Raw genomic sequence first — 23,928 nt, 5'->3', positions numbered from 1 at the left:
CAAAGCATCCTTTACGAGTTGGTGAAGTGATTGTTGCGCGCTTCCTTCTGCTCGGCTGGGCAAGGCTGAGTCCTGCCCCACCATGAGGAGATGGTGCTGCAGCCTGAGCAGTTCATCTCTGAGTGAACCTTGTACCGGCCGAGCAGAACCACACGCTGGTGAGAAGGCATCAGGCTGTAGAGATAACGATTTGGGAAGTGTTTGCCACGTGGCATATCACTAGTCTGAAGTATGATCCACATACGTGAATTGACCATGGGGCAGATCCAAGTGAAGGTGATGTTGAGCAGGGACAAAGCAGTGTGGGGGGTGTTGGGGACATCAGCGTGAAAACCCAACGGCAGGAGACTTCCATAGGGGTTGCTGATGAATGCCAGCAGGGGTGCCCTGGGCTGCCTCAGAAAAAAGCAAGGACATCGGTTATTTGTGAGTGAGTAATTCTTTAATCAGAGAATCATAGAATTGCCTTGGTTGGAAGGGACCTTTTAGATTATCTAGTCCAGCCATCAACCTAACACTGACAAAACCCATCACTAACCCATGTCTCTGAGCACTATGTCTACCTGTCTTTTAAATCCCTCCAGGGATGGTGCCTCAACCACTTCCCTGGGCAGCCTGGTCCAATGGTTAATAAGAAATGAGCATCTCAAAATCTGATTTACACGCAAGATATGGTTGACTTTATGGAGATTTTGTGGGGATCCAAGTGAGCTTGTCATCTCTGCTGCGTGACAGCAGCGGTGGAGCAAGACCCGGAGGCCACAGTTTGGCTGCTGCAGAAGCTGGTGGCCAACTCTGACCCGTACGGCGCTGAGGGGGCAGGAGAACTTGCAGACCTGGTACAGTCATCCGTACAGCAAGCGATATTGGAAATTAAAGGTCAGAGAATTGATAGTAAGGCTTAAGAAAACAGCAATTAGGCTGCTAGGAAGAAAAGCTAAATTACCAGTAGTAGGAGTAGGGGGAAAAAAAAAAAGCAGATTATTGATCTAAATATCAAGTTGGCAGATACACAGAGTACAGTCTAGAGGTTTTTTACACCTCTGGGCTTATTCAGCTCTCACAATAAAAAATGCAGGCCTATAAAGATGGAATAAGAAGCAATCAATTAGGATGGCATTTGCTTGTTTCCGCGCTGCAGCTGGGCAGGCACATCACAATTAATGATTTATTAGGAGATTTTCATCTTTTTTTTTCTTTTTTTTTTCCCCATTTTACACAGATTGCTGCAACCAGACCACAGTTGTTTATTAATTTGCCTGCTATTCAAGTGTCTTTGTTAAATATCGTGCAGAAAAGGTAAAGGGTTGGCTCTGTTGCCAGCGTTGGGTTGGGAGCACACCCTGGCCATGGAGGAGTGGTGGGACGGGGTGCTGGGCTCCCACCTGCACATCACCAGGTACCCAGGGGTTGCTGGAATGGGGTGGCCTGGCAGCAGTTTGGGTCTCCTTTGGGTTTCTCATCCCCTACGGGAGGTGGGGAGAAGATGCAGCACTTTGTGGTGGTCAGAGCTGTCAGGGGAAGGGCTCCGAGTCTAATGAGGGCTGAGATGCCCTTATTCTTCTACGTTAATCCATAGCTATAGGTCATAAAATACTCCATTTCTCGAGGCAATTCAGCCCTCATAAACTACTTCTGCCTGTAACAAATGTTGTGTCATCACTAGCAAATCTGGGAGACAACACAAAAATCTTCCCCACAGACAATCGTGAACAAGTCTTTGTTTCTGCAGCTTTTTTAGCAAAACCAGCTAGAAAAAAGTAAGAACATTGGAAAAAGGGAACTCCCTTTAGAAGGAAGCCTGAATAATTATCTTTGTATTCATCCATCTCAATTCCACACCTCCCTAGGAGTTGCTGCAGTGAGCTAATTGGTTTTACTCTGCTGTGCGTGGCTTCACCGCCCAGACTCCAGATTTATTGCACAAAGTCAAGTCGTTGTGTGAATTCATCATTTGTCCCCCCATCAATCCCTTTCTCCTCCGGAGTGACGGTTGTCTGCCTGTCTACATGCTGGCAGGTACCGAGTGAGACGAAAGACAAACTCTGGGATTAACCAATTTTAGTATAATCTGATGCAACCAGAAAATCAGAATGAATTATTACTTTTTCAGCAAGACATGACTTCAGCCAGGCCAGCTCCAGAGGAATGAGAGAAGGACTTCTGCCCGCGCAGGCTTTTATAGGAGAGGAATTAAAAAGACCCTACAGAATTTAAGGATTTAAGAACATGCCAGGTTCAGAACAAATCCTTATCTGAGGAGGGAAGCGAAGTGTGTAACAATCAGCCATAGAAATCCTTGTGAATGGTCTTTTAAAAGGCACTCTGGAAATTAAGGACTTCAAATGCACCAATTGAAAGTGAAGCTAAATGAAATACGAGGGAATATGAGTAAATGCTATAAGTTTAGGTCAAGCACTGCTTTATCAGTCTTATGTTTACTCCAGCAGCTCCTCCGTTGCCCATTGTTTTACCTTGTTTGAAGAGATATGCTTGTCTTTATTTGAAAATCAATTGTAATCTTATGAAAGAGAACTTACAGCAGAGGGAATGCTGCAAAGCAGCACAGTGAAAGATGGCATTGTTCATTATCCTAAATTACTCCAGGGTAGGGAGGGAATGACATTAAAGAAGTGTGGGTAGCTTTGAGCTGCCATCCTTCCTTTAGCAGATGTAATTTAATGTCATTACTTAATTTTATTAAAGGTAAAGACAATTGTGGACAATACACGTTACAGCATTTACTTACAATAATGATCGTGGGGGAGTTAAAAGGAGGAAAGACAGGCTCCGGTTTGGATTCCCAATAGCTGCGGATCTGTAACTGATGAAAATTGTTCTGTTCTTCATGGTGCGTCTCTCCAAGGTTTTCTTCTTAACCTGAGTAGCTTTGGATGGCTCCTTTGATTCCAGTGAAGGTACTCTCTTCTCATCAGAAAAAATATTTGGCTTTGTAAGTGCAATAGACAATATCCACCCTCAGTGCTACATGGGACTCATCCTTCCCTAATTACACCTAATCCAGGTCAACAACAACCGGGTGAACTCCTGGATTCTCAGTGGATGCTGAGTGTTGTGGGGTTTGCCCTCATAGACTGTTACGATCTCCTTCCATGCTTTATATTGAGATGTGCTTGTGTATTTATAATTTGTAATATTGAAAATCAATTGTAATCTTATGAAAGAGAACTTACAGCAGAGGGAATGCTGCAAAGCAGCACAGTGAAAGATGGCATTGTTCATTATCCTAAATTACTCCAGGGTAGGGAGGGAATGACATTAAAGAAGTGTGGGTAGCTTTGAGCTGCCATCCTTCCTTTAGCAGATGTAATTTAATGTCATTACTTAATTTTATTAAAGGTAAAGACAATTGTGGACAATACACGTTACAGCATTTACTTACAATAATGATCGTGGGGGAGTTAAAAGGAGGAAAGACAGGCTCCGGTTTGGATTCCCAATAGCTGCGGATCTGTAACTGATGAAAATTGTTCTGTTCTTCATGGTGCGTCTCTCCAAGGTTTTCTTCTTAACCTGAGTAGCTTTGGATGGCTCCTTTGATTCCAGTGAAGGTACTCTCTTCTCATCAGAAAAAATATTTGGCTTTGTAAGTGCAATAGACAATATCCACCCTCAGTGCTACACGGGACTCATCCTTCCCTAATTACACCTAATCCAGGTCAACAACAACCGGGTGAACTCCTGGATTCTCAGTGGATGCTGAGTGTTGTGGGGTTTGCCCTCATAGACTGTTACGATCTTCTTCCATGCTTTATATTGAGATGTGCTTGTGTATTTATAATTTTTAATATACCTCATATTTTTAAAATATGTCTTGTAATTAACTTTATGTATACCTCATATTTTTAAAATATGTCTTGTAGTTAACTTTATCTCTACAGGCTGAAAATGACAGGAGCTGCTGTAAGATCTGTTGGCGGTTGTGTGGGAGTTTTCCATGTAACCCAAATTCCTGGGCAGCACCTGGGCTGTGACCCACTGAAGGTGCTGAGTAGCCTGTGGGACTGGACCTCTGAAATGTCTGAAGTACAGCTGCTGCCTTGCTCTGGATGAGTTTATTCCATTTGGCTCTGCAAGGCATGAGCCTAGTACCAACAGACAAAAGACTGTGGTCCCGGGTCAAGGGTTTGAGGTGGTTGGACGAAGCACTTCATTCCTGGAATTCCAGTACAATACCTTGATGTCAGCAGAGCAGCCACCTCCTAAGAGAGGCTGGGAGCTCATCAGCTTGTCATGGCTGGTGTGCCTTACAACAGTAATTCAATGTAAGGGGTGGTAACTAGTGTGGATTTAGTCAGAGACGATCCTGCTTAACTAATCTCCTTCCATTCTTTGGAGCGGGTCTCAGACGAGGTTGGTAATAGCTGTGTACATAGGACATAATCCAATGGATTTTTCAAGAGGCTTTTGATAAATTTCCATATGATATTTCCCCTGCTTAAGCTGTATGCCACAGAGATTCCAAATTGGGCAAGAGAATTGGTAAAGAAGGAGTGAAATCATGGGAAATAAAGAGAAAAGAAGAGCTGTGGCATGTACTGGAATTAGAATTATCCCGCAGCTTCCCACCACTCAGCATGGCTGGAAAGAGATGCCATCTGCAGTCACTAATGAAAACTTGTTTAGGACAGGTGCATAACGGAAAAGAGGGCAAAATACCATTCAGGATACCACTAAAGGGCAAATTTAAATTTACATTAACATAAGGCAGATGGAATATTTTTGCTGTCAGTGGTGGAATAATATATACTGAATATAAGCAGGCAGAACTGAGAGAGTCCAATGGATGGGCATGGGTTAGGAGTGGAGAGGGACTCTTGTGCTAACAAAGGGATGATTTATTATCATTTACATAACCTGGCATTTGTGCCCACCAAAGGCCAGATTTTCAGAAGTGCTCTGCTCCTGCAGTTCGGGGCCAGGATTTCAGTGGCAGACTCGGAGCCAGCCGCTCCCGTCGCTTCCCCAGTGTTTAATTTGCCATATGTCAATCAGAGAGTTGATTTGCAAGTGCTGCTAATAGCCCATGCTGAGAGATGAGGACAGTTGAAAATTTGGGAATGTGTCTTACTGGCAGCTTTTGAGCCCCAAACACTAGAAGCGTTCGCAGGCCAGCATCCCTGATCAGCCACGTGATGAATCAGGCAGAGAAGATGAATCTGGGAGGCAGAGAAGAATGCAGCTAATGCATCAGGATGTGCCTGAACTGGACATGCTCCATGGAAATCAGCGCTAAATGAGAGAATTAAGCACCAGGAAAGGCTGTGGCAAAATCACAAGAAGCATTTTAAATAATGAGACAAAATCAAATCAAGAGCAAGAAAGAAAGAAAATGAAGTAAAATCACTGAAGAAGCCATAAAATGCCATCACTGAATTCCAAGTGAGGCAAAATACCTCAGGTTAAAGGGACATAGTCGTCCTAAAACCTGCACATTTCAGTCTGCTGTTTTTACCTGCTACTGACGATTAACTCCCTGAGTGCTGTAACGGAATGAGAATATCGAGAATGTTTTTTGTTCATTGACTTCAAGCATTTGCTGAAACTTGGGAAGTGGCTGGGGGATAGTGGGTTTGTTCTCCTTTGGGATGAGGGGTGAGACCAGACTTCAGAAGGTTTGGAAAAACAGTCTAAGAAAAATAATAGGAAAACGGGAGGTGAGAGAGATGTGTTGCTTATAACATGTAACCCCGTTGTCCTCTTCATGGGCCTGATTTCCCAGCTTCTGTGCTGGTGTAGGGGAGAGATGTAGCTGTGAGGACTGACAGAAACTCCCACCGTGACCACTCCTGCCTTTTATTTGCAGTATTCGGGAGAAGTTCCTGAGAACAGAGTGGAGGTCGTGGTGGCAAATCTGACGGTGATGGACCGGGACCAGCCTCACTCCCCCAACTGGAATGCCATCTACCGCATCATCAGCGGAGACCCCTCCGGCCATTTCACCATCCGGACAGACCCCGTCACCAACGAGGGCATGGTGACCGTCGTGAAGGTAAGGGGCAAGCCAAAGCAAGCCATGTTTGTCACCCTTTCAGCTCGCTGAGGCCACAAATATTGCCAGAAGCCATGCCTTCCCTCCCTGGGAACGCGAGAGCTGGGCTCTCTCTGTGCAGGAGTCCTGGGTCTGGGTTTCCTAACAAAAAATGTTAATCAACAGTTGAGGATGAAACACTAGCGTTTAAAGAGCAACATGATTTAAGAATAGCTCTGTCTTGCAAAAAATAGCCCCGCTCCCTTGTAGCTAATAAGTTGCAGTCACTCTTAATACTCAGAGTTTGGGTGTTTGGGGGGAATGACGTGGGTGAAATGCCAGGGAGGTTGTGCTGGTAGGAACGTGTGAGCTTGTGAGCGTGTGCTGTTCCCTGAGCCCGGGGCTGTGCCTGCCTGTCTGCAGATGCCACTTTGCTGAAACTTTAAGGGAGACATCATCTTACCTGCTAGATGGTATTTCGGCGGCGTCCTTCTGTTTATTGCTCTGTAATGAGGGTTGACAGCCTTATCTGCTGCCGCGCTACAAAACCTCATCAAGCTTAGCAGTTCTAAACACATATGTACAAGGGTGCATATATGTATGTAAGTATACACACACACATATGTATAGATTTTCTGTTTAAACGTAAAAGATTCATCAAAGTAAGACACAACAGTTTAACTTCCATTGACATCAGCAGCCAGTCCAGAATCGAAATGCCAAGGTTTTCCCTGAGGTCAGGGGAGAACCCCTTATTCTTAATCTAGTAAATTGTCACGACCATAGTTTAAAGGCACGGCAAAGTGAACAAGGGGGGATTTACATGATCATCACTGCTGCATAAGGACTTCTGAGTAATCGACCCTCCCGTCTTCAGGACTTGCAGGCAAAACGTGGGGCAGATTTGTCAGGACACCAGTGATGCTGGTGTTGACTTTCCATCGCTGCATAACCCACCGTGATCACAATGCAAGGAACACTGAAAATCCCACCTGGTCACGCTGAGCTCAAAGCTTGAAATTCCATGGAAAGTCTTCACCACGTAACCTCACCGGATCCTCCTGGGCGCCTGGAGTGTCTTACCCTTATCAAGCCGGGAGGCTTTTTGGTGTATTTTCAGCAAGGAGAATCAGTGAAATTGCTTGTGATTAAATTTTCATGGTGAGGAAGGGAAGACTCTTAGGATTCCACCTTCTTCTTTGAAATATTTTGTTCTCTGTTAATAAGTGAATATGCTTAAAGGGTAGATGAATGTACGCACGTCAAACCGGGTGGCCGGTTGCAGCTTGTTCTTCGTGGCATGGGAGCTGTCTCTTGCTGGTTTGATCGCTGATGTAGGTTGAAAACAGAGGTAAAAAATTAAGTCAAGTAATGAACCTTGTATTTACAGACCCTACACGGCTGGATTTTCATGTGGCTCTTTGAAGCCGCTTATACATAACTCCCCACTGCTGCAAGCAAAGGGCTTTGCTTCTGGGCCACGGAAAACACTGCAGAGAAGAGCGTTCTGTGAAGAATCCCACCCCCCCACCAGCAGTTTGGGGGCCAGAAGTGGAGGGCCAGAAATGCTTCCTAACCAGGAAGCCCTTTGGAGTTTGGATGATGCTCATGGGGGCTGTTTTGCCGCCGCTCTCAGCAAAACCCCATCTGCAGCTCCAGGCCAGTCACCAGAAGTGCAACATTTCCTTTTTCTGTTTGTGCCTTTCCAAACCATTTCCATAACAGTGCAAGACCCTAATCTTCAAAGAAAGCCTTGATCAAGGGGAGAGAGAAGCTTCCCACTCAGATGAGACACCGCGGAGTCTGAAGACAATCTCCGAGAGCAGCAGTGGCTGCCCCGTGGCAGCCGGCGAAGTAAATTGTTATTATAAACTCTGCATGGATCAGAGCTGTGAATTTATAATGGAGACGCTTCCGAAGCTTCAGTTATTATTTGCCTCAGTAATAACATAAGGCAAATTTGTTCACTGCAGTTAGAAGTACCTTGAGAAAAGGAAGACACGTGGCAAGCCCTGGGCTCTGCTCTGCTGCATCCAGGTGGGAGGAGGAGGAGCAGCATCTCCAGGGGGGTGTTTCAGAGCCGTTTGTGCCATATCGGACACCAAATGTCCCACAAGGGGTATCTGCAAAGGTGCTACTTTTTAATTATCTGCTTCTTGGACATGAAATTAAAAAGCAGGCGATGGTCCAGCACTTGCTTCTCCCAGACGTAGCAGCTCCGTGTGGCGTTGCTCCTGCTGTTGGCCTGATCAATATTGAGCGAGACACGTGGAGATGGAAGGGGTTGGGGCAGTGAGAAGAGCACGGTGAGCTCTGTGCACCCTGATCCTCAGAGGCGGCAGTTTTGGGGAGCAGAAGTACAAACTGTCCTGATAGAAATTGCTCATTATGGTGTGAAAGAAGTTCTGCTTGGGGCTGGGCTGTGTCTGGCAGCGGGGGGCTCTGGTCCCACTGGGGACAATGGCACAAACACTGCTATGAAGGCACAAGTTCTTGATTTTACTTTTTTTTTTTTTTCAAGAAAACATGGGGACAATGGCACAAACACTGCTATGAAGACACAAGCTCTTGATTTTACTTTTTTTTTTTTCAAGAAAACGTGGGAAATGGGACTCAAATGAGGATGGAGAAGGAGGCAAATAGGCTATCTCTTGCAGACCAAAGCGTGGTGGACACCGTGCCACCGTGTGCGAGCACGTGGCCCTGATGCCTCCAGGACAGTCTGTGGGTGGGTGTTACTGGGCGATGCTGGTCCAGCCCCACTCCTCCCCACCATCAGCAGCCCAGGTGTCCTTGCTCCCAGAAGAGAGGGAAAGAAGCTGAGTGAGCAGCTCTACATTTTGGGGAGAAAAACCCCACTCTCTTGCATCAGGCCACATCCTGGCAGATGTGTGTGTGGTCCATGTGTCCCAAGCATCGTTGGGCAGTGGTTCCCCACATCGGTCCCTGTGGACCTGCCCAGATTGCACCCCCCCAGCTCCGTCTGAGCCCCTGTGGGGAGGGGAGCACAGGCTGGCTGTGGGCAAGGGCAGCAAACAGGCCAGCACCAAAAAAAAAAGTGAAGACTGGAGGAATGTAAATTAGAAGGGTGTGAAAAGAAATTGAGGAAATGCATTAATCAAATTGTTTCAAGGCTTTGAATAGTGTTTAAATGGGAACTTCTACCACGCGTCTCTTCTGAATGCGGCACAAGTCCGTGAGTCAGGGCTGGTGGGCGTACTGGGAATCTTTATGCTTCCTCTTATTTATTAAATGTTGGCCCTGCCTGTCAGGAAACCATTTAGCAATAGGAACATTTGCACTTCAATCGAATAGAGATTCCACTGTTTTACCTTTTGCCCCTGGAATTTGTTTCTCTCCTGTAGCCTCCTATGATTTGATTTCTCCCCTGACAGCAGAGGGGTTTGCAGAGAGCGGGGAAGGCAGGTCCTGGGATGTAAATTGGTGCAGCTCTGCCGACGCCGGCGGATCCAGGCGTTTCACGGCCGAGAGCGCGCGGTGCAGGCTCAGCGCTGGGGAGGGTATCGGGGAGAGCGGTTACGCTTCTAAATTCATAAATTACAGCAAAGCATTTTTTAACAAGCAGAGGTGTGATCCTGCATAACTCAAGCCTCCCTGGCAGATGATTAGTGACTTCCCTCATAATAATTAGTGGGATGGTTTAGAAATTATTATTATACTGCCGTTCAGTCAGTTGTGCCAGCAAGTCCTGGCTTTTTCAGACACACGGTCTTTATGTGTGTGCTGGAGAGGGATCTGTGGCCACCAACAGCACAACACACCCATGGGACACTGCCAGGACCCTCAGGAGACCACGAGGTGTCATGCAAGAGGAGGAGAGGTCCCCCTGGAAGGACCGTCTGAGGAGCAGGACCAGGCGTTGGTCCTGACAGCTCCACCTGTGCTCATGAACTCACTGAGGAGGGAAAATGAAGGGCACTTCAGGCCCAGGAGTCCACACAGCCTGCCCTAGCTAATTAGTCTGCAGTGTTAAATGCCGTTAGCTGTGGACTGTGAAGAACCTGTCCAGGCCCTCTGAGCAAGCTCTGCCGGTCACATTCCGAGCAGCCCGTGGTGGATTTGTTCATTCAATGCTGAGCAGGTTCTTTTTTGGGAACTACTTAGCACTGGAACCAAACACAGGGCAAACCCTCTCTGCTGTTTGCAGTTTTTACCTTGTGGGGTTTTTTAACTATTTGACCCTCCAAATACTGGCAGGGCAAGTCCTGCACTGGATTGAAGCTGGTCTGGTTTTACACCTTCAAAAGAACTGAGCTCAGGAGGAAATGAGATGAGGCAATGACTTTGAAATCATCTGCCTTCTAAATCTTGCAGCTTTTGGCCAGAAGGTAGAATTTGTTCTCTGCTTGGCTCTAGGCATGCTTGTTTGTGTGTTTCAGGCAGTCGATTACGAGATGAACAGAGCTTTCATGCTGACGGTGATGGTGTCAAACCAAGCTCCCCTGGCCAGTGGCATCCAGATGTCCTTCCAGTCGACAGCAGGAGTCACCATCTCAGTCACGGATGTCAACGAAGCGCCCTATTTCCCCACGAACCACAAGCTGATCAGGCTGGAGGAGGGGGTGCCTACGGGGACGGTCCTGACGACGTTTTCAGCGGTGGATCCCGACCGGTTCATGCAGCAGGCAGTAAGGTGGGAGACCGGGTGGGCCCAGTACAGGCCAGGGGTCTCAGCTGCAGAAGTCTGGGGACCCAAGCAGCTGAAAGCAAATTCACAAAGTACCTGATGAGATATGAGCAAAACGCTTGGCAGGGACTGGCACCCATTGCCATTGGCCCCTGGTCTTTAGCTGATAATGCCAGTCTGTATAAAGCCCCCCAGCAGCCCCCGTCTGCAGTAAAGGAGATTTGTTCTGACCTTCCCTTTCCCTTCAGACCAGTTGCCAGATATAAAACCTCGTTAGCGGCTTCCCCTGTGAATGGATTCAGGTGGCAGAATTTTAGCCTTCTAAGAGTCAGTTTAAGATCAGATTCAGTCCGTGCTGTGACCGGGAGCGTGTCACTCGCTGTGTTTGGTGCCACCTGGGCAGACTGGGGGCTGGAGCCACAGTCCAGGACCCTGACTTGCACACCTTCCCACTGGGAAATACGTTGGCAGAAAAGTGTGTGTGAAAATGAGAGTCCTGGTGACCTTCCACAAGTGTTTAGCCCCAGTATGTGCAGACGGGAAATGCTTTTCCTGCTCTTGGATACCTCTACATCCACAGAAGTTTGTTTCTTTTTTACTCCCAGTCTGTAAAGACTGCAGTATTTTTGGCAAAACCTGAGTGTCTGACGTGATCACAGCTGAGGCCACTTCAACTTACATCAGTTGTGACATTTTGTGTCAGGAAGAGTTTGAAATATTTCACCTGGCACAGAGCTGTCTGGTCTAGAAAATGATAGTTTATTCACTGCCTCAGCTTGTTGTCTTTAGGCAGGTATTGCGACTTTTGAGGAGAGAGGCCATCCTAACTAACAAGCCAGTTTTTCTTACATTCTTTTTGAAACATTGGCCTTTGAAGGGTCTTTATTTCCCTGACGTCTATACCAAGGCTGGTTTTCAGAGGGGAGAACAGCTCATTTCTGGTTGAATGCTCCCTCGAACCTGGAAGTGGATGATGTGTGATCCCAACGAGCATCTTCCTTGAGCTGTGTTTTCTCCAGGGCTTCCAGGACACACATTTTCTGTATCCACCAGCACTTTGTTTCCAAACCCAAGTACAGTGTCTCTTCCCCTGTTTTCATCAGGGCAGCCCAGTGCTGAGGCTTTGCAAGAAGCACTGGGGTGTCTTCCCCTGTTTTCATCAGGGCAGCCCAGTGCTGAGGCTTTGCCTGGGCTGGTGGTGTTGGGGTCCTGCCTCTGTGAGCCAGGCAAAGGATATTTTGTTTTTTCTTCACAGTTGGCATTGGTGAGTTAAGAAAAAAGATACCCAAAAAGCTGAGCCTAGAGATCCATGATAAGCACTTTGCAGTGAGCTGATCCAGCTGCTAGAGCCTTGCATACAGCTTTCAGCCTCTCTCTAAATAGTCTTCAATGAAATAGAGTTTTTACAAATAGAAGATAAGGAAGCAGGAGCATCTCCAGTAAGGCACAGCTTGGCACGGCCAATGTCACACCTCAAGTTATCCTCATTAGCCACAGACACGTTCACAAAGCCAGCTTTGAAACTGGATCCCTGGTCATTTAGCAGAGAAGGGGCAGGAGACTCACAGCAATGATATTAAAAAGAAATGAAAACATCCCAAAGAGTCTAGCTCCATGAAATGGAATTTTTCCCTTTGGCAGGGGCTGGTGCCACTGTGTGTTGCTTTCCTGCTCACACGGATTGACACAGCTCGAGTTTCACTTTGAGTTTCAGCTTCAAACAGCCCATTTCTGAAAAAGAATATTCACCACAAGCCAGAATTTCTCCTGCCTGCATATCTAACTACAAAAAAATTATATAAAACTATCAGCAGGTCTGAGTTACCCATGAAATAAGTTCAGCTTTTGTTTGCTTATTTTGGTAATTTATAGTTTGGCCATTTATTGGCTTCTGGTGTAGGTAATAAGGGTCCATCCGAACTCAAACTACCTCTCCAACTGAGAGGTAGAAATCAAAAGTAATGAATAAAATAAAACCAAGAAAGGAAGCAAGTTTTCAACAGAATATGTTAATCTGAAGAACATGGAAATAGTTTGCCCGAAACAATGCAGTTCTGAGCTGGCCACGTAGGACAGGAGCATTCTGGGGCTGGGAGCTGGCTGAGGAGGTGACTCAGCCCATGCTGGGGACTGCTCAGGGGACCCCCTTGTCACTGTGCTCTCCAAACCTCCCACACGCATTCCATCATCTTACCTGCTATGTCAGGAACATACAGAAGTGTTTCAGGGGAGCAGACCATAAACTGCTTCACCCTTGGGTCCGTGCCTGAATTCAGCAGTGAGTTCCTGCTGGAGTGTCCCCGAGGCAGTCGCTGCAGAAGATAAGATTCAAATACAAAGAGTAGCCTGAAAACTGCCGTTCTTCCAATGTGGTAATTTCCAAACTGGGCAGAAAACAGGAATATCCGTGGCTTTAGAGAAGGAGCTATTTTAGGAAGGGCAACGTTAAGAGAAGGAGAGAGCAGGGCTCATCCTCTAATTCAGGCACAGGAAGGCAGGGGTGATTGCAGACCCTGTTTCTCCTCGGCTGCAGAGGCCTCAGGCTGTGTCCACTCCCAGCAGCAGGAAGCTGGCAAGTAAGTGGCACTTAGTGGAAAGAAAAACCTTCAAAATGAAATAAATAGAAAAATTGAATAATTGTGGAGGTCAGAAACCAGATACTCAATTAGCGTTTTGTTTGTCAACAAAACCAGTTATCCAAAGGTCCTTTGAATCATGGGTCAGGAGTCCAGAAAAACCTTATTTCAAGCAATATTAAGGATTTGTCAGTGGAAAGACTGCCATGTATTTATTTCCTTTCTCTGTAGATACTCTAAGCTGTCAGATCCTGCAAACTGGCTGAACATTAATGCCACAAATGGTCAGATCACTACGGCTGCTGTCCTTGATAGAGAGTCAGACTACATTAAGAATAATGTCTACGAGGCCACATTCTTGGCGGCTGACAACGGTGAGCCCAGGCTTCACATTGTTCATGCTTCAATAAGACTCTAATGTGATGCATTAAGAGAAATGATGCCCTGACAGAGTTGTCAGTATAAGTTATCTTTTTCCCAGGTTTTTATGGTCAAAAATGTGAAAGTGGGACGGGAAATTGCTGGAGTAAATTAAATGTGCACAGTATACGGGGAGTGTTATTAAGGGAAAGGGAGGGCAAATGGAAAATCGATTTGGGGAGTTCAGTGTAGCGGCGTAGCCTCAACTTAAAAAAAATACCAAAGGGATGTGCTCTCCAAGGGCTGCCGAACACACAGGTCCTGGTAATCGTCCCAAAGGCTCTGATCAGAGCATTCAGGAAGCCTTCCATCAGGAAACCAGAAATAATTGTAGGGGATGGCAGGAGGGTGTTAAAAATAAGCCAATGCATTGAACTGCCGTGGATTTCGTGAGAGGTGTCTTGTCTGTCTGTCATTGGAGCTAATCCCTCTCTGTCTGCTGCCGTTTCTGAAATGTCCAGCCATCATCAGAGCCCCTGGATGCTGGTGTAGTTTGTTATCAAAGTCACTGAGGCCGGTACAGATCTTCTCTCGGAGAAGTCCTGTTAATGCTTGCACTTCTCCACTCATTAAAGATCACACCGTGCTTCTGGTCAAATCAGCACCGTGAGCCTCAGCACTGGGCTCACTCAAGGCCAGGTGGTCCCTTGCTGCTGCCCTGGATTTCTCTTCATAATTCTGGTTAGGAGGAATTGATGACTTTTTTGCTAATCATACCTCAATGTGGCCGTGCTGCTATTTTATTCATCGGTTCCTCCAATTGGAAAAGACTCTGTGGAGGGCTCAGTAGCTTCCCTGGGCAAGGAGAGGGCCTTCCTCCCGCTCTCCCACACTCGCCTTCCCCATGCAGGGTGCTGAGCACTCACCTCAAACCAGAGCTGTGCTTCAGCAACGACATTAGCTCTAGTCTTAGCTGTGAGCACCTAAATACATTGCTCATAGTCTGTAGGTGCTTTCAGGACAGTGTTTGTATCAGCTCTTGTCATCCCTCGGGCTGAAGGTACCACGTCAGTTACGAGCAGATACAGTGGTGCTTATGGGGCCGATGAAAATTTGCTCCCTCTGGGGTTTCAGGCTTCACTTCAGTCATTGCACCCTGGGTGACAGGGGCAGGGCAGACTCATGGAAGAATTTCAGAGCAGAGTAGCAGTACCAAGAAGCACATTTTGCCCCTTCTTTCTGCCGTCGGTGGTAGGACTGGTGTGGTCCCACAGCCCCATCCTAAGCTTTTCCTCTCTGGAGACAGCCAGGGCAGCAAAATCCAAAATAGTCTCAAGGGGATCTAGCAGCATTCATCTGCAAGAGCTGCAGGGCTAAACAGGTCAAATGAGTTGGCCGAGGCTATTCACAAAAGCAGTGGTAGAGCTTGAACCCATCAAACTAATCCTCACCATCTGACCTTGCAAATCCCAGGCACTTAGTACAACGTGATTTGGAGTTAACCCCTTTCCTTGGCTTCGGGGCCGATGCTGCACGGCATCAGCACCTCCACACCCATCATCCAGCAGCTCAGAAAGTGAGGACCTAGATAAATCTCTTTATTCTGAAAAATTAATCTATCACTGGTATATTGCAGCCATTAAAATGCACATAAAGCAACACCTTATTTAAAATTCTGTCTAGAGTGCTTAGGATAACAGCTAAAGTTTCATCTAGGCTAATAGACTCTTTCCACTTTTCCTCCCAAGTCCCAGGTTCTCTGGCATCACGTACTCATCAAAGAAAGGCTTTCGGTCAGGGGTTTTGGTGGGAGTTTTTCTTTCTTTCTTGAAGAAGCAGCAGCATCTTGTTTCCTTGAAGTTCTTTTTGCTGTTTTCAGTACACGATAAAGAAGAAGTTTAGCCAAACACTCCTCGGACATGCTCTCTTTCTCTCCCTGGGCTACAGTGCAGAGATACTCATTTTAGGAAAAGTCTTGGCTGCAATGTAAGGGGGCAAAAAAGCCCTGAGACTGTCCCAGAACTGCACCCAGGAGCACAATGAACCAAAAATAGCAGGAACCGCAGCCCAGCAATATCCAATAACGCTCCAAAACTGCCTTTGTACGTGCAGGAATTGCAGGTTATTTCAACTCCCTGTGGGTTAGTGCCTCTCAGGACTCCTAGTTTGCCTTCCATCTGTGTCCAGGTTAGAGTGTGGGTCTTGTGTTCATCCCAGAAGATATTCCGGGTGACATGAAAACAGTGAAATCACTTTGCTTGGTCCCAGAAGTCAGTTTTCATGTTCAGCCCCAGTATCCTGATGGGCTGTCTGCCTCTCCAGAAACTTTCAAGGCTGATCAAAGACATTGTTTTAGAGGGAGACCTACCCCGTGCTTACTAGATGAAAGGATGAGATCAGTGATTGAAGAGCTTATGCAGGAACCATGAAAGAAGGATTTTTCAGGGCTCCTTCAGAGTTTTCAAGGCAGAAACGAGAAAGGAACGTAGGAAGGAAAGCCTGTGGAAGCAGAAGCAATGTTTGAAAGCTTAGTGGGGAAGTGGTTTGTGTAGCTTTACATCCAGCACTGGGAGGAAGAGCCAGGACTGAAAATACAAACTTAAAAATACACTGCTTGAAGCACCACTGCCTGAGAAGGGAGACGGTGGGCATCACGGAGCTGCCAGATGTATGTGTGGGGAGAGAAATTAAAAACACTGCACTATTTCTGGGAAGGCTGTTGTGTCTTGCCAGGGCAGGTATTATTTTGTGTAAGTGGTCATTAGTCAGGCAAATGTGGCTCTTCATCAGTAAGGGGCCGGAGAACCGAGACAGCATCCCTGCTGGTTGGAAGAAATGTCAAGAGGGTGAAGAACTGTGTATTGGGACGTGGAGCCGCTGCCAGGGGTTCGTAGCATCACCCACTGCGGTTGTGGTCATTCCACAGGCTTTGAGCAAGGACCTCACACCACTAAAGCTGGGGCTGACTGGGATAGGCTGGAGACTTGGGCTTTCTTTGAAGCAGTGTAATAGTTCTGCAAATCTAAAAACTGTAGCAAATGCTGCGGTAAGTGCTGACCAACGGATGACACTTCTTCCTCTTGTTAGCTATCTTCCTAATGGGTTTTCCTCTTCAAAACAGCCATTACCAAAATCTGCGCTAGCAACCTGGCATCACCTCCTTGTATTTTTAGGGTTTGACTAAGGATGTTGCTGTAGGCTACAAATCTGCAGAATTCAACCTCCATGTTCTGCAGGAGCGAAAAACAGCAACGTTAGGAGGCTTGGGGAAGTCTTAATAACACCTCTTAAAGCAAGGGACCGTGAAAGTGCAGTATGTCCCTAATAAGGTCCAAGGAGGGAGGGTGAAAATCCTGGTTTATTGAAACTGGAAGGCAGAGGGGGGGCTGCTCCACGGTGTTGTCCTTCCCGCTGCTCCTGGAGTGACGGTCATCGGTCCGTGTTGGTCTCTGCCTCTCCTGTCCAGGTATCCCCCCCGCCAGCGGCACTGGCACGCTGCAGATCTACCTGATCGACATCAACGATAACGCTCCGGAGCTCCTGCCAAAGGAGGCACAGATCTGTGAAAAGCCAAACCTGAATGTCATCAACATAACAGCCGCGGATGCTGACATCGATCCAAACGTCGGGCCCTTTGTCTTCGAGCTGCCAAGTGTGCCATCTGCGGTGAGGAAGAACTGGACCATAACGCGGCTGAATGGTAAATGGGGCGGGCGATCCGGAGGACATTTGGGCTCGGATTCACTAATGAGGCCACGTGCGGTTTCAAACTTCCAAACTCTCCCACTTTTTTTATCTGATTTTTATTTTTTAAAGCACATTATGGCTGACATTATAGACAAGATAGTTAATCAGAAATGATTTGTATCAGACCCGCAGCGTAACTCTAAGAGCCTTGGCACTTGGCTTTTTTTAATGCAGTTCATAATTATGAACAGTTATCAGTAGTGAACAGAGTATAAATCATCCATAATGGCCAAGGGGAAAAAAGCTATTATCAGTCTTCCTTATGTTCCAGTGTAATTGTCATAAGCCACAATCAGGATCAATGTTCATTTCTCTGACCATAATTGCATAAAGGCGGCCTTTTAATTTACCATGGAACCAGGAGGGCTAGGTAAGTGTGAAGATTACCAGTATGTGAAGGATTTTTATAGTGCAGCATGCAACTACAAATGGCCCTAATTGCTCCTCTTAGCAGTAGTTTCAGCAGAGGATGGAAAATATCATGGAGCCGTGGGCTGGTTTTGGCCTCAAAGCTGGTCCCTCTTGCTGAGGTCGGGCACCCTCTGCCAGCCCAGGTCCCACGGCTCTGGTGTCACAATGGAAGGGAACATGAGAAGAATTACCAGGCTGAGCACGGCTGCTGGGCTTCCCAGGGTAGGAACCTGCAGCCCAGACCCAGGGAGCATCTTTAGTGTTCATATTTCATGCTATTTTAAACAGGCAACTGGATTTGCAAATGGCATCAGAGTAGGTTGGTGCAGCAGTGAAAACACACAGTATTTTGCAAGAAATCAGGCTGATTGTTGACCAAACTGTTAGGGCAAAAGTCTGAAGCTGTCCTGCCTGGTGGTTGACATCCTCCTCAGAGCTCAGGAGACTACTCTGGCAGAGGAGCCCCATCTGTACAAGGTGTGTCTGTCATCCCTCTGTCTGTCTTGGTCTCCCCAGGGGATTACGCCCAGCTCAGTTTACGCATCATGTACCTGGAAGCGGGTGTGTACGATGTGCCGATCATCGTGACGGACTCGGGAAACCCCCCCTTGTACAACACATCGGTCATCAAGGTGAAGGTGTGCCCCTGCGACGAGAACGGCGACTGCACCACCATCGGGGCGGTGGCGGCCGCAGGGCTGGGCACGGGGGCCATCATCGCCATCCTGATCTGCATCATCATCCTGCTCAGTGAGTACCGCGGGGGCTCACCCTGCTGGGGGATGCCATGTTGCCCATCCTCTTCCCCATTGTCCTGTTTCTATACCTGGTGGTTTTCAAGAGCACAGAGCCATGACATTTGAGCTGCGGGGGGTGGTTCACTCATCTACATTCGAACCTCCTTCACCCCAGGGTCAGAAAAAGAGATGGAGCACTCTCTGTACGCACCTCATTTTTCTTTCTAAGGCTTCCTGTAGCTTTACAAACATCATTACACCTGACAACGTCTTGTAGGTGGCAAGTGCGATATGATTCTCCACATTCATGAGGAGTGGTGAGAGCCTGGCCCAGGTTGCCCAGAGAAGCTGTGGCTGCCCCGTCCCTGGAGGGGTTCAAGGCCAGGTTGGGGGGGGCTTGGAGCAACCTGCTCTGGTGGGAGGTGTCCCTGCCGAGGGCAGGGGGGTTGGAACTCGATGATCTTTAAGGTCACTTCCAACTCGCACCATTCCATGATTCTATGATTTGTCAGGAAAAAGTTGAAGGACTTGTCCAAAATCCTGTGCCAGGCTCCTCCATAGCTCTCAGGTCCGTAGATGGCTGTGGATATACTGGTTCCCAGTACCAGATGCACTGGTTATGAAAGTCTGGCAAGTCCCTGGAAAAGCCAGCGCATCGCTATAGTCTTCTGTTTGTTCCCAGCAAAAGAACAAGGGTAGTTATTCCCATTGTTTGTAAAATGACAACAGATTGGAGAATCGTGGTGGCCTGTGAGTGTGTTTAGAGGAAGGATCCTCAGTTTGTCAGGAGCACTGGAGGCCTCGGGGGACATCACAGAGAAGGGCTGGCCATCCCTTTGCTCGAGGCAAAGCCATCCCTTTGCCCAGCAGCACTGCTAGTCCTGGGCTTTCATGAGCATTGACAATAACCATGTGTGCACACACTTAAAAATAAAAATGGTATCATTATAACTTCAAGCAGGAGTTGGCACAGTAGGAATAGATAAAAATGAGCGCTGAAATGAACAATGAGGTAAATACTCATCAAGAAACACAGGATGAAACCATGGGACTCCCATTAAAGCTAATGGGAGTTATGGTGCTAAATCACATTTAATATTTACCCCCAATGTGTTTAAACAGAGAGCAGACAGAGCGACGTATGCTACAAATGTCACCTAATGTGGATGTGACATGGTACATTAAGAGAAGGGGTCATTTCTGGGCAAACATCCATCCTCCCAGGCCAGCAATGGGAATATATCGTTGTGTAATTGATTTCCCCCGTCAGTCTGGGGAGCGAGCAGGAAAAAACGGGTGTTTGTGGCCCTGCAGGCCCCGCTCCTCACCCAGCCCATCTGAGCTGCTGGAACCATCCCCGTGCCCAGCCACCGTCCCCATGTCTGTCCTTCCTTGGGTGCAGGGTCCCAGCAGCTGCTCCCTCCAGCAAGGGGGTCTGTGGCGAACACGGTGCCGTCACGTACCCAGCAGAGGACATGGTGTCCATCGGTCCCACCACCTTCCCTACACTGGGGAGAAAAGCTGGCACTGGAAGCCACAGAGGTGATAAAACATGGGATTTCTTTTTGCTGCTCGGGTATAAATCCAGTGCTAAAATGTGATTTAAACAGTTGAAAATCCTATTGACTGAAATTAACTTCAGCTGAAGGACATTTGATTTAAGAGATTCCTCCTTTCATTTTCAGATACATTATCCCATTTTAAATTATGGTTTTTATTACAAAAGCTTATTTTTACATTCATTGTAATTCTAATTGACTTTTTTTTATCTTCAAGAGCTGCAAAGCACTGTATCAGCGATGAAAAATGTAATTTGCGATGAGCAGTTTTCCAGTTACATCCTTCCAGTGTTTTGCCTCCTTTCTATCTCTTTTATATCGTGACCTCGGAACAATAGCCTGGAAAAGGGCAGATGCGGGTTTTTTGTGCTATTTGTCCATTTTAAAGTCAGCAGGTCAAAGTTTGATGGCTTTAAAAGGAAGAGGCAGCGAGGGGACAGATCTGAGGTGCCTCAGGTGAAGGAAGTTTCTGGCTTTACCTTCACTCAAAGGTTTTTTCTTCTTCCCAATACTGATGTATTGGCTGCGCGAATAACACATTTAGAAGAGCAGTGCAATAAAAAATTGTGAAGGGTGAAGACAATAGATTTCAAGGAAAACTACATGCAGAGTGAAAATGGGTCTAACAGCAGTAATAGCACTTCCCATTCTGCGGAGCGAATAAAAGGAAGGAGAGTGCACTACATCCACTATTGACACGTTGAAGGTCTGTTTTTTTTTCAAGGCATCTGTAAAGGCATTAATGGCACGGCTTTTTCCACAAGTGCATGAAAAAGTAGCATTTAAAAAAAAAAAAAAGGAAAGAAAAAGATAAACCATGGTAACCATTATAATATTGTCTTTGTGGACCAGGCAGGTATCTTGTTGTGAGAGACTTGAAAAGGAGTAACAAGAAAAGGACTTCAATAGTCGGCTAAATAGCTGAGGTTTTATATTGCAGATAAGAGTTACATTTTCTTTCCTTTTTTCTCTCTTGAATAGATCTGGGATAAGCATTAAAGAAATGCTGAACTATTTGAAAACAATTCTGTTAGCTGGCAGGCAGGGATGGCAGCCAATTGGCAGACAATGGCAGTAATTAGCTGTCTGGTCCTCTTCGCCTCACTTCTCCAAATTCCTGTTGGGTAGAAACACTTTGGGGCTGGGAGGAAGAACTCATCTCCTCCAAACCACCTCTCCAGGCAGTGGGGCCGCCCACCTGTGTCCCCAGGGCCTGGTCCCTTCTCCATCCTTGGCCGTGGTGAAGAGACACCAAGGTTCTGTGAAGAGAAAGAAAACCTGGTTTTTGCTCTTCTTATGTGGCTTAAAAACACAAAGAGAGTTTGGGATCTTACATCCTGCCTGTGTTCACTTGTGTTGGCTTCCGTGTCAAGGGTTGACCTAAGTGAGGTGAACCCAAGCCACCTGTTGCCACCTCCGCGGTCCATCCATCTCTCCCTTCTCCTGCAGATTGTCACCGTCACAGCTTTGTGTGTGGCTTGTGTGGAGAATGGAGGGAAAGGACACACGGGGAGATGTGACTGCTTCAGCTGCCCAGGCGTAATGCCATTTTTGATGGTATTATGTGTGGCTATTGAGTATGAGAATGAAAACTAACATATTTACAGGTCCTTGAAGAAGACAAGATCTGGTTGCCTTATGTTAGTCGGGACTTAAGCTCCCAGAGCGACTTCCCTGCAGTAAGTCACAGGGAGCACGGCCTCTGGGACATGTTTGGTCCCGTGAAGAGGGAGGTCATGGAGCAAGGAGCCAGAGTTCCCTTTGGGTAAAGTTGTTTAAGTGGGGGAGAATCTCTCATGGTTCCAGAGCTGTTTGATCTCTTCTCTTACCGAACTGGGAGAGATCAACTGAGATGCTGGTGCTGAGGAGCTTGCTGTGTGCGACCGGATTTGCTCTCCCTTGTTCTGCACAGCAAGAATTCTTCCTGCTCTCTGGAAGGATTTCAGATCATCTTAGATCTGCTTTGCGATTCTGTGGCCAGATGCACATTGGCCATGCAGGCTAATGTGAAGTCTAGAAAGCCTCTCTCGCTCACCTAAAAAGAGTATAAGAGTGCCCAAATCGGGTTACACGGCCCAGTATGACCCACCCTCCCCAAACCAGCCTTGGGTGGCGTGGTGCAGATGACAGCACAGTGACTGCCAGGGTTCCCCAACGGGCACCGCTCTGTCCCCCTGGTAGAAGACAATTTGCTTCTCATCACCTCTTTGCAGCTCTCTTTCCTCTGCCTTTATTTTATGTCCCTGTATAAAACAAAGGTGGAAATCTAATCCTGAAAATTCAGGATTTAGATCAAATATTTTCCGAAAGCGTCAGTTTTCACACTTTCTGTTTGCTTTTCCTTTGATTGTGTGTTTGGCTTCTGATAAACATCAGCTCAATCAGCATCCGTGATGGATCTTACAGAAACGTTTGTAGTGGAGTCCTGTCACAGCGTTTGTAGCTCTCACTGATCTCTCCCCTATAAATTAGAACATGCAATAGGATTAAATTTTATTCCTCTTCCCAGCAGCCCATGAGGTTCTCCACAGCAGGAGAGGGCAGGTGAGGCGTTAGGACAGTAGGAGATGCCACCACACTCAGACACGGGCAGCTTGACCTCCTGCTACATGGAGTCCCAGCTCATCCGACTTCTTCTCCATTACAGCCATGGTGCTGCTCTTCGTGGTGTGGATGAAGCGCCGGGAGAAGGAGCGCCACACCAAGCAGCTCCTGATCGACCCCGAGGACGACGTCAGGGACAACATTCTGAAGTACGACGAGGAGGGAGGTGGAGAGGAAGACCAGGTGAGAAGAGGCTGCGGGTGAGGAGCAGCCGTGCAATCTGTACTCTCAAAAGGGCAGAAACCACATTATTTTCACTAAAGTTCTTGCAAAGGGTTGTGTTCACCCTTGTTTATGCCCAGGCAGCTTTGTTGGCTTCCCTGGTGTGGTGTGGACATTGGTGAGAGCCACCCTGGGTCCAGCCTGTCTCTGGGACGCTCTCCTGGGCAAACAGGACCGTGCTGGGAGGTTGGTGCTACATGGATTTTGCTACCCTAAGCCTGCTTCCTGGGGAGAGACTACAAATCAATCCATTGACACTCATGTTCAAACAATATTTCTCTTATTTCAGTCGTTAAAATTGTCCATTTCCCGTTGCCATCAGAGATGTCAGTAAAACCAGGTGGCAGCCACCAACCCCCCCCCCCAGACCTGGGGCTGCAGGCGCTGCCCTTGCCTTGCTTGAGCCTAGAGCTTCCAAGGGCTTATTTAATCATCTCTAACGTCCCTCTAATTTCTTTTAATTTCTGGACGTAGTTTATGAGAAACGTCCAAATGGATTTGGGGCTGTTCCTTTTCCCCGCCGCGCGCGCGGTGGCGGAGCTCTGGGTGGTGACAGAGCCCAAAGCCACGCTCTGCCTCAACGCGTCAGCGTTTCTGCAGGGGCTGCTTCTCTCAGACACCGACGCTGATGCTGCACGAAAACCTGCCTGGGCTGCACTCCCGGGGTGCTCCTTCCCTCTGCCACGGCTGAAAACAGCAGAGTCCTGTCTCCTGTTTGAGTCACTGGGTTTTTATTCCTACGTAACACAAGTCAAGAGCCCGCGACGCTCTCAAGTGTGATGTTCACACAGATTATGTGACTCTGCGTCATAAAATGGCTTTATTCTGGCTGGGTCGAATGGGCTGCGTGGTTGGTGGGTCCGTGGGGGGGCTGCTGTGGGTTTGGGGGTGTCGGGGGGTGCAGGGGGCAGTGGTGGGGCCAGTGCTTCGGGAGGTGATGGCACCTGCCCTGGGGGTCCCGCTGGCACCCGGAGGAGAGCGGGTGAGCCCAGGCAGGGACTTCCCCCAAAACTTGAGACATTCGTACTCAACGGAAAAATTCTTGCAATTAGCATTTCTTTTTTCTTGTCAC

The 23,928-nt window shown here is 47.4% G+C and overlaps 1 protein-coding gene across 1 annotated transcript in view; it reads left to right on the top strand.

Annotated features, from left to right (window-relative positions):
* The window catches only part of CDH4 (cadherin 4, type 1, R-cadherin (retinal)), a 269,633-nt gene that overhangs the window by 242,105 nt on the left and 3,600 nt on the right, over window positions 1-23,928 (top strand). Inside the window, exons 8-13 of the mRNA XM_014957134.1 lie at window positions 5,828-6,013; window positions 10,393-10,646; window positions 13,448-13,590; window positions 17,043-17,276; window positions 18,251-18,484; window positions 22,678-22,817. Coding sequence (XP_014812620.1) covers window positions 5,828-6,013; window positions 10,393-10,646; window positions 13,448-13,590; window positions 17,043-17,276; window positions 18,251-18,484; window positions 22,678-22,817 — 1,191 coding nt within the window. The remainder of the gene's footprint in view (window positions 1-5,827; window positions 6,014-10,392; window positions 10,647-13,447; window positions 13,591-17,042; window positions 17,277-18,250; window positions 18,485-22,677; window positions 22,818-23,928) is intronic.

Source organism: Calidris pugnax, unplaced genomic scaffold (assembly GCF_001431845.1).
Source record: "Calidris pugnax isolate Ruff unplaced genomic scaffold, ASM143184v1 scaffold50, whole genome shotgun sequence".
Taxonomy (NCBI): domain Eukaryota; kingdom Metazoa; phylum Chordata; class Aves; order Charadriiformes; family Scolopacidae; genus Calidris; species Calidris pugnax.
This window is presented reverse-complemented; position numbering and strand designations above follow the sequence as displayed.